This window comes from Rhipicephalus microplus, chromosome 9 (genome assembly GCF_043290135.1).
Source record: "Rhipicephalus microplus isolate Deutch F79 chromosome 9, USDA_Rmic, whole genome shotgun sequence".
NCBI lineage: Eukaryota > Metazoa > Arthropoda > Arachnida > Ixodida > Ixodidae > Rhipicephalus > Rhipicephalus microplus.
The window spans coordinates 20,086,907-20,097,456 of record NC_134708.1 but is presented as its reverse complement, the minus strand read 5'-3'; the positions used below and the strand labels follow the sequence as shown (position 1 = coordinate 20,097,456).

General features: G+C 51.3%; 1 protein-coding gene across 5 annotated transcripts; it reads left to right on the top strand.

Annotated features, from left to right (window-relative positions):
* The first annotated feature begins 1,251 nt into the window (after positions 1 to 1,251).
* On the top strand, positions 1,252 to 10,178 carry LOC142771275 (uncharacterized). Of its 5 annotated transcripts, none has more exons than XM_075872750.1 (5): positions 1,252 to 1,557; positions 2,768 to 3,054; positions 5,481 to 5,600; positions 7,480 to 7,751; positions 10,004 to 10,178. In XM_075872750.1, exons 2-5 carry the CDS (start codon positions 2,896 to 2,898, stop codon positions 10,005 to 10,007), a joined length of 555 nt encoding a protein of 184 aa, XP_075728865.1. In that variant the 5' UTR covers positions 1,252 to 1,557; positions 2,768 to 2,895; the 3' UTR covers positions 10,008 to 10,178. The 5 variants fall into 5 exon arrangements, with proteins under 5 accessions (XP_075728865.1, XP_075728864.1, XP_075728863.1 ...); XM_075872749.1 differs by having other exon boundaries at positions 1,252 to 1,687; XM_075872748.1 differs by having other exon boundaries at positions 1,252 to 1,705.
* The last annotated feature ends 372 nt before the right edge of the window (positions 10,179 to 10,550 follow it).

The following is a 10,550-nucleotide window of genomic DNA, read 5'->3' as shown; positions in this document are numbered from 1 at the left end:
CGCATCTTCCCACGGGGGAAACTTGAGTAAATGCTTCGCAGAGTGGGCCGCGCCACAGAACACTCGAATTTAAGGTCCGTTCGATTCACCTGCACCGGTCGGAACCGGTTCGCGGCTGTGCACGCGAAGTTTTAGAAATTGTGCAGCGTGAGTTCAGCGGTGTAGGCACAGCACGACACCCGAAACAAATGACGATGTGCCGACCAGGTGTTGGCTTTATTTCTTTTCGGTTAATTTACACCGTTCAGCAAACACTGACCTATGGCGAAACGCACATGCGGACAGTTTATGAGGTGCGAACATCTTTGCAAAACACACCGCATTTGTAGAGGCGGGCACGGCGCCTAAGCTACCTACGTCTAAGTGCTGCGTCGTCTGCTCAGCTGCACGCGCGCCTGCACCAAGCCGGCACCGTCAGCGAAGGAGGTGCAGGAAAATCGTGAACAGGTGCTGCACCTCTTCTGCACCTTTTGAAACGAATGGCAGGGTTCAGCGGTCGTCAATGCTGCACCGCTGAAACGAATGGTAATGCGCAGCACCTCGTGAACTGGTTCACGTGGTGCAGGCGAATCGAACGGACCTTTACTCAAGCTGCCACCGGGTTAAAGTGTTCTATTCTAGAACACTATAACCGGGTGGCAAAACGCTCCGTTCACCCAATAACCGCTTAAAACCGGCTTGACTTGGCTAGGGTGGCTAGAATTCTAGCCACCCTAACTTGGCTTAAAGTGTATGAATAGACGGCGACAGAATCGCCGTGTTGGAAATTTTTTAGGAGGTTTAGGGGGTGAGAACGAAAGGTCTACCGTAAAGTTACTCACTAACTTGTGAGGATCTTTACGCAGAGTGGGGGGGGGGGGAGCATCGCGTGATTGTTGCCTGGTTGGGAATGGTTTGGGAATGCTCAATTGTTGTTTCGTCTTTATTATTCTTATTTATGGAATGATGGAAAAGCTTCGTCGCCTTCAACTAGTTTCCATCGTATCTACTCGGATCAAACGAAGCGTCAAGTCGATTGAGCGAAAGCCAAGTAAAGACGCCCTTGACTGGATTCCCAACGCGCAATCCAGTGCCTACATATACCGTGATATACGGGGTGGCCCAACGTTACTAGAACCAGTTGGGGTGGCCAGTGAACGGTTCTTCAGCTCGAGAAGTCGGTTTTTACTAGCAGACGTTGCCTGCGTCGGCCTCGCGAGACGGGGGGGGGGGGGGGGGGGAAGGGGGGGGGAGTTTGCACGAGACGCGCAGTGGGTGTACCGACGTCGGATTTGCGACTAGAGTCAAATGCTCCGCATTTAAAATTGGTTACGGTATAGTATGGTATGAATAGGTTTATTTTGGTCCTGGGGATTAGTCCAAGGCGGATGCTGGCTGCTCCCACGTCGGGACAAAGGCAAAGCCCCTCTGTTGTCATAGGACCTTTAAGAGTGCATAGTGGGTGAGTACCTCGGATTAAGCGACAAGCAAGAGAAGAAGAAGAGGATTTCAGACCCCGGCCAGGGGATTGTATTCGGCTCCCTCGCAAAATTCGGGGCTGCGGTCCCCCTCCACAAGGCAAGTCAGCAGGCTTAATTAAATTTCTCCGAAGAACCGCCGCGAGTCTAAAGTTTCTCGGGCGGGACAAATTCGCGCCCGCTAACACGTCAATCCACGACTGCCCATCATCCTGAAGCCGGATAGCACGGTGTGTCCTTCAAGAGTGGTGCGTCGGTGTCTTCTGCGTAAGGATGATTTTAGGAAAATGTCGTGCTTCCATGCCTTGTCAGCGGAACGTAGGGGGTTATTGTTATCTTCCACTGTGAAGGTCCCATTCTTGTGGAATCTGCACGATGGAAGAGTGGGATCTGTGCGGGTTCCAATCTTCTGACGTGTGACGCCTAGTGCGCTTTCTCCGGGAACCTACTATAGCAGGTTCCCGAAGAAACATCTTTATTGAAAGCTCTCTGGACGCCGCCATAAGCCCCTCTGGGGTATTGCTAACATGCGTGACCCGCCCCTCTCCCCCCCCAAAAAAGAAAGCAGGGCTGAAGGCGTAGCGTCAGCTTTTGCGCTCCCGTATAAAAGCCCAGAAAGGAGAAGATCCTCCTCTTCTTTAAAAAGGGAGATACATAGGGATAAATGAAGCAGATGTCGTTAAGCAGAGCCTTACCGTCTAATCTATGTTTACATTGACGATAGTGTAAATGCACGCCAAGATTTGATGAACGAGTAACTCTGCACAGGCACAAATTGAAGACACGCGCCTGATGGTACAGAGGCATGGCATATTGATAGCGCATGCGCGAGCCAGCCGTCGATTAACTTGCATAAAGAAGAAACAAAATCCCTGACTGATTATCTTTCACTACAGACATTTTCAAAGGCGAGATAAAACGCCTTCATTCTGGGATGGGGCATAAGGGTACAAGACTGACCTGACTGCCTCGGCAGTGCATTTTGCGAGGCGCTCAACTATTCACCGCAGCCCAAAGTCAGTTATGGCGGCGCCCAGAGAACCTTCTGTGAAATGGTCTATAGACCCCCATCTGTGCTTGACAGTTAGCGCTGCATTTACATTTGACTGGTAGGTAACGCTGCGTGCCTGTGCATGACCAGATGAACTTTTGCATCAACTTTTTTTAACCGCACACACAAAAAAGATAGCACGCTATAAATGCCGTCTGACAACACAATGTGCGCACTATGTTCGTGTATGCACACGCCTACCGTTTTTTACCATGAATCCTTACCAACTGCCTCACGTGTGTTTTTTCTTTTCGTTCAGAGCTAAAAGCCAGAAAAAAAAGTCGCCACGAAGACGACCCCGAAGAGCCCAGGGCCACACCCCTGCATTGATTGGCAGCAAAAGTGGCACTTCTGCGTCGTGGCGGGTGAATAAGCGAGGGTGACACCATGCCCCTGCCGCGGCGCGAGAAGACGACGTACAACGACATCCGGCAGCCGGCCACCGAACAGGTGCCGCACATCCCGAGCTCGCCGCCAAATCCGGTGTGCATCCGCCAGTCCGTCCAGAAGTACCGGGACCGCGTGATGCCCGATTGGTTTCAAAAGGTGGGCACTGCTCCCTATTCCCATGGCTGGAAGATTACCCCGCCGTGGTGGTCTAGTGGCTAAGGTACTCGGCTGCGGACCCGCAGGTCGCGGGTTCAAATCCCGGCTGCGGTGGCTGCATTTCCGTTGGAGGCGAAAATGTGTTAGGCCCGTGTGCTCAGATTTGGGTGCACGTTAAAGAACCCCAGGTGGTCGAAATTTCCGGAGCCCTCCACTACGGCGTCTCTCATAATCATATTGTGGTTTTGGGACGTTAAACCCCACATATCAATCAATAGCTGGAAAATTAACATCGCCATGCTGGGCTGCGCGCACTGGTACAAAGGCTGACGTCCAGGTCTCGGTAGTGTATTGTCGAAGAGGGAGGTCGGGGAGGTCAGGCCTATTTAGCGCAGCCCAGAGAAGATTATGGCGGCACCCACGGAGCCGTTAGTGAAAGCACTTTTTCAACGACGGCTTTCTTGGTGCCGCCATTATCTCCTTTGAGCTGTGGTAAGATGCACGACCCTTCCTGCCCTCCACGAAAACGCACTGTCCAAGCAGGGACGCCCAAGATACTATGGCTATCGCGCGATTACCATTGCGCGTGAGCCTTCATATCTCCCGTGCCAAGGTACCAAGAGGAAGAGCTAACCCTATCCATCAAAAGGGTGATAAATGACGGCAGTGGTGGTGGTGGTGGTAGTGGTTAGAAGGAAGAGGAAAAAGGCACCTAATTTCTGTCTGCCTTCAGGCGACACGGCGCAGTGCCTTATAGGGGGTGGGGGGAAGGAAGGATAAAAAGAATAGAAGGAAAATAGATGAAGAAATAGACAGGCAAGCGACGGAAAAAAGAAGGAGATAGGAAAGTGGGGATCCGGTCGAAGCAGTCCAAGGGCGGAGCGCCACAATGCGAGAGCTGCACGGCGTCAGGAGACCGCGGAGGGCGAACCAGTCGGCGGAAGCTACGCTGGCGTCGGAGATCGCGAGGGCACAACCGTCCAGCTTGAAATCCTGCGAGCGAATCTGCAGTAAAGGCCCGACCCCATTCACGCGTTTCGGCTTGTAGACTCGGCGCCGCGCCCTCTTCTTGTGGAAATAGAGGGCGCGCAGTTTCGTGTAGCCGTGCGCCCTCTCTCTCGTCATAACGTCGCTGGTAAGGTATAGAAGCGTTCCATATGCATTTTATTAGGTATAGGTCTATCAGTAGAAATCCGCCGGCGTATGGCCCAATCCACAATGGCCTCATTTTGGACCAATCGGAAATACCGTAACAGCCACCGGGACCAATCGGAGCTCCCATTTGTCCATGCGGCTGTACGGCGGTGCCACGAATTTGTCCGAAATGAAGCAGCTGCGGAATATCTCAATATGTCGGATCGGAGACTATATGCACCGTAGAAGCGAACAGAACGCTCTTACAGAGCGCGTGCGGGTTTCCGAGTTTGCGTGCTCTCTTTGTCTATCAAATGGCCCTTGCGCCGTAAAGCACTACAATCGTCAGTTAGTGTGGCATTGGTACCGACAGTGTCACCGGCGTCACGTCTACCATAAAACCTTTAAAGTTAACGCGCCAAGGATCACGATGCCCTTAATGCTTCGATGTACCATGTCCGGTCATGCTGAGTTACTCCAATTTTGTTTTAAGCAACCTTAATTGTACATTGTATGCATTTGTGCACGAGCTCCCCACCCCTCATAAATGGTGTTCACCCCCCTCCCCAAAGTTCTCACATTTTCCATATATATATATATATATATATATATAACTTGGTATATTTGGTATATTTGGTATATTTGTCGCACGTCAATTAATTAAGCCCGTTTTCGCGCATACACTCTGGATATAGTCACACTGTCCCGGGACCTAATTACTTAGCAGGTCGTTCAAGAAACTCTTTCCAGCTTCTGTGAGAGCAACGGATGCATCGCGCACGCCATCAGTTCCTCGTGAGGAAACATTAAAAAAAAAAAAACTGCCACGGTTTCCGGAGCAGTTGTCTTCGCTTCTATCCAACATCTCGAACTTCCGAAATATTGGAGCGCGCGTGCAAATTTCACGATGCGCAGGCAAATGCGCATTCATATGCTTTCAGTTTAGAGCTCATGTTCTCTACAGCGCGTACGTGACACGCTCGAATCTACACAAAGGGCACGAGCGTTGACCTTCCCCCCCCCCCCCATCCTTAATGTCCCTAGATATTACCCTCTTATAATAAGCCATAGTTTCTGACTGCGCCCCTGACTGGACGTGTGCCTATCAGTCGCGACTCTCGCACTTACGTAGGATTCATTCATGTTGTGTTACTTTCACAAGCGTGGGTCAGCGATTGCGATGGACTCTGTAATGTGCGACTGAAGTCATCGAACACCCACAACTTTCTCAATTTATTTCTGTGTTAATTTACCAAAAAAGGGGACACTATGTACGCTCGATGTCCGTGCAGGTCACGGAGGAGGCTGACAAGTGCCAGAAGCTCAAGAGGGGGCGGGCTCGCTACGCCAAGGACGAAAGCGGCCCATCGGCAGCAGCCAAAGACAAATCCATGGATAAATCCAAGGAGAGCGTACGTGCAATACCTATAGCATACGCTTACTTGACTTTACTGCGTGAGCCAGTGATAGAAACCTTTAGCTTGTCCCTAGAGCACTGCATTTTTCGAAATTCCGGGTTTTTGGAACCGTGAGGGCAAGCATGCGCATGGTTTTTCCATTAGAAAAGGGGGAGGGGAGCAGGCAAGGTTCGCTGCAGCCCTCGCCCCCCCCCCCCCTATCCACCCATTTTTTGAGTCTCAAAGAAAACAACCTTCGCAATCGATAAAAATGTACATGAAGACGTGACAGCCTGTCCTTGGTCCTCGGATTTCCAGGAGTGAAGGAGCTTAGTGAACAGTTATTGGAATACAAGATCAGGGGTCCTATGCCGCTATCGTTGTCCAAAGCCTACATGGTCGTAACCCCGCACTTTAGCTATTGATGTGGCAGGTTTGACTGAGTAAATGCGCGGGTTACAATTAATTGGCGCCCTAATTTTTAATAAAAGGGGGTCTGTTCCATTCACCTGCACCACATGAACCAGTTCACGAAATGCTGCTCATTGCCATTTGTTTCACTGGTGCAGCAATTAATCGTGACCTCTGAGCCACACCATTTGTTTCGAAAGGTGCAACACTGGTTCATGTCTTCATCATCATCATCAGCCTGGCTACGTCCACTGCAGGACAAAGCCCTCTCCCATGCTCCGCAAGTTAACCCGGTCCTGTGCTTGCTGCTGCCAATTTATACCCGCAAACTTCTTAATTTCATCTGCCCACCTAACCTTCTGTCTCCCCCTAACCCGCTTTCCTTCTCTAGGAATCCAGTTAGTTACTCTGTCTTACGGGAATCGAATTAAAGAAACGTTTATTTTCGCAGGCAAAAAATTGGTTAGGGGAGCAGCTTTGATAATTTTGTATGGGAAGAAGCGCGGAATATGATGGGGGGACAGGAATGACAGAACGGATGGCTTCGCTGGTAATGACGTCATGCCGACAAGCTCAAGTTAAGATTTTCTTTAAACCAGAAAGCGCCCCCGTGCGGAGTTGTAGCATATATGCATTTCACCGAACGCGTTTTCGAAGGGCTTGACGACACGTATATACGCGTTGCAGCGCGTAGCTTTTGTGACGCCACGCCGTGCCCTCTCCCTATTGATAGAGAAGGCACGTAGCTTCGCGGAGCCGCACTCCGTCTCTCTCCTTAGGGAGAGGGCACCGCGTCGAAAAGCCGCGCGCTGACACATGCGTACGTGTGGTTAGATAGAGAGAGAGAGAGAGCATGCAGCTACACAAAGTGTGCGCTCGTCGCTCTCCATAAAGGCCTGACCACACGCGTTTATTGCAGCGCGTCAGCGCCAGGCCTTGTGACGCGGCGCCGCACCCTCTCTTTTTGGAGGAGGAGGAAGAGGAGGGCGCGTGACTACGCTAAGCTGCATGCCATGTGAGAGAGAGGTGGTGGTGTGCGTACGTGTGGTTAGAGAAGAGGGCATGCGGCTACACGAAGTGTGCCCCGTCGCTCTCCATAAAGGCCTGACCACACGCGTTTATTGCAGCGCGTCAGCGCGAGGCTTTGTGACGCGGCGCCGCACCCTCTCTTTTTGGAGGAGGAGGAGGGTGCCTGGCTACGCGGAGTTGCATGCCATGTGAGAGAGAGAGTTGGTGGTGGCGCCGCATCAAAAAGGCACGCGCTGACGCGCCGCGATGGGTTCGTGTGGTCAGGCCAGGGAGCGACGCCGCGTCAATAAAGCCATGTCCTGACGCGCTGCAGCGCTTACGTGGGCCTGGCCATGAAATGTTCTGTCTGGAGTTCATATCAACTTGCACAGCATATACAGAAGAACATTCGACTGCTACCATTCCCTAACTTCAGACTTCCCACCTCTTTTTGTTCTTTTTTTTCTTTCTTAAGCGCCGTTACTATGGCCCCACGGGGATCTCGGAGGCCTCTTGCGGTGCCCTTCAGCGCCGGTGGTTTCGGGGCCAGGCAGGGTCGGGTAGCCTGTACCGGTGTCCGCCGCTTAGCTGCTACTACCGGCAGTACGCGCGCGACTCGGGCGTGTGCCAGTCCTTCGTGCCACTGCTGCACACGATGCGCCTTAGCGAGGAGCTCAGGGCGCCTCAGCTGAGCCCCGTGCAACAGCGGAAGAGGCGCCCTCTGCAGTGCGCCGCCCGCGCAATGAGGTAACGAATGCATGGACTGGTATCCGTGTCGATAGGACTCATAGACGTACACATTGCGGAAAGAGACAAGGAGGGGAAAGGGGAGGGTGGGCGAACGCCCCTCTAGTCATACAAGGGAGGGCTAATTCTGCGCCACACCGTTACTTATCAAATTTTCACGCTACCTGTTAATGCACAGGGCTATGCATCCCGCGTATCCAGATAATTTTTGCCGTAAGGGGGGAGGGAGGGGGGTTCTAATCGAAATGGTCATTTTTCATTCTGTATGGCATGGCGAAAAAAATTCTGGGAGGGGGGAAGGGCCCGATGAGGCGCCCCCTGGCTACGCCAATGCGGGGACCAATGGCAGGCCTTCGTGAGAAGCACGTCATAGCATTATTTTTCATGTCGCGGAGCTGGCTTTCTTTCGGAAGTACAGTGTGGGTTAGAAGTGTGGCAGCTTGGGCTAGTTGGTATGACATGACGATAGTTATAGCGTGAGAACAGAACGACGACGCAGAGACAAGAAGAAGTCCTTCGAGTCCTTCTTGTCCCTGCGTCGTCGTTCCGCTCTCGCGTTATAACTATGGTACAGTGTGGGATCGGGCTATTACCATTACTAAATTGACCGGCACAATAAACAGACACAGCTCACATAAAATAGGGAAGGACGAGTGCGGGACTCGCCTTTCGGACTCGACGGACGCTGGCAGGGAGGGGGGGGGGGGGGGCAAGAAGCATGGTCAAGTAAAGCTTCCCTCCCCCACCCTCGTAACGAAGCACCGGTCGCATGCGAATGATAGGACACCTATAGGACAGGATACGACGTGCCACAGGACCGAGCAGGAGCGACATCGTGAACACGTACTATCGCTATAATAGACCAGAGCAGGGCTATCTCGCACCCAGGTGCCTATGCTCCTAGCGCATACTCTCGCACCCAGACGGCCATTTTGTTCCGCACTGCGGCACTTTGAAGTACAATAGCGTCTCCGGCACTTTGAAGTACAATAAAGCGCCGCCTATTCACGCTGCTCCCGCTTTCAAGAACTCGTCCGGGCACCGCTGCGCCGCCTTTGGATGCGAAAACAATCGGCGCAAGAGGAAGGTATATATGCTCAGCGCTGTGAAGATCAGAACATGTCGCGGGAGTCGTTCCTGGTGCGTTGTTTTCAGATTGCGCAGACTTCCAGCCACAACGAAAAACTCCCAAGCATTTCCCCGAGGGTGAACATGGTTAAGTGCGAATACACGGGGTGATGCTATGAGGGGTATTTATTAATTCGCACTATTATATTTATTAATCGCACTATGGTGCCTTTATGGTGTAATGGTTCCTGGGAATCGCAATTTGATCACACGGGGAAGTTTACGTTAACTCACTGGCGAATGCCAACGGATTTTAACTTTACTCCCCCTCACGACCCGCTCTCGACGGGAGACTGAGAGAGAAGGCGGGCGCGCGCGAGAGAGAGAGTGCGCGCGCAGCTGCAGCGAGCGAGGAGAGCGGAGGAGCGAGCGAAGGAGGGGGGGGGGGGGTATAAGGCGCGTTACTGACACCGATATCAGCGTCGCGTCCGTGGCTTATTCGGTAGAGCGTCGCGCTGCGGCCCGCCAAGTCCTCTTTCTTTTAAAGATAGAGAGAAGACTGCGGACGCCGCCGACGGCGGTGGATGGTTTGGGGTCGCTTATAAAGTGTATTCACACCTAAAACGTCGAGCCACGCCGCCAATGCATACCTGCAATCAACAGGAAAGGCTATATGTTAGCCAAGGAAAAGTTGCACTTACTGCGCGTATTCAAGCGTGACGCCAGCTGCTTATTTCGCATAGAAGTATTTCACCTGCAGTATGCCTGTATGGTATGCGGCGCCAAATAATTACCATACTCTTTCGTAGGCTTCATGCAAATGATAGGAGAAATGTAATCGTGAAGAAAAAAATGGACGAAAAAGTAACTTGCTGTTGGCAAACACGCTGCGACCTGCAACCGTTATATTTCCGTGCACTTTTATGTCTTCACATTTACATTACAATCAATATACCCTATATACACCCTTATACCCTATACTTTCCGTGGTATCATTGTCTGTTACTTTTCATTAATAATGCTTCTGATGAGATAGAAGGTCACGATTGCCGCCATCTTGGGGTAGCCAGCGCAGAGAACGTCTGTGACGTCACTCACGTGAAAGGTGCGTGCGGTGACAGCTGTGCGAAGTTAACGCCGGCAAATGCCAATCATTCGCGCGTGTTTTTTTTTTTTTTATGCAGGTAAAATCCGACAGCCAAGACGAGTCGTTGCCAGAGCCAAAGGAAAAAAGATCGACGAGAAGGAAAGGCAAATTGAAGGTTCAGAAAGAAGCGAAAGCTGATAAAGAAGCGAAGGAGAGTGAGGCGGTGGAAGAAAGCAAGTGAATCTATATAAAAAAAAATTGCTCACCCCCCCCCCCCCCAACTCCCCCAAGACCATGTGTGCACTGTCGTCGTCTTCATTCATTCATTCATTCATTCAGTCGTATTCATTCACTCATTAATTCATAATTAATGGATCACTAAATCATTGAAACATAATTCAACACATTTGTTAGTCCGTGCAATAATTGAATAATGAACAATTATTTTGATAACAGTTTATTCATTTATTGAATCCATTCATTCATTCATTACGTATGGTTAACAAGCTGAAGATCACCGCATCACTTTTGGCGCGCGCGTCATAAAGCTTGTCGCTACATAAACGTTTTCGCGCCCAAAATCCTGGTGCGTCGCGAGGTTTTTTTTTACTTGGAAGGGGGTATAGGGGTCAGATTTGGACGAC

Excerpts from the sequence above, each read along its gene's own strand:
- LOC142771275 (XM_075872750.1), top strand. The coding sequence starts at position 2,896 with ATGCCCCTGCCGCGGCGCGAGAAGACGACGTACAACGACATCCGGCAG. Across the intron at positions 3,055-5,480 it reads TGCCCGATTGGTTTCAAAAG|GTCACGGAGGAGGCTGACAA; the intron begins GTGGGCACTGCT and ends ATGTCCGTGCAG. Across the intron at positions 5,601-7,479 it reads TGGATAAATCCAAGGAGAGC|CGCCGTTACTATGGCCCCAC; the intron begins GTACGTGCAATA and ends TTCTTTCTTAAG.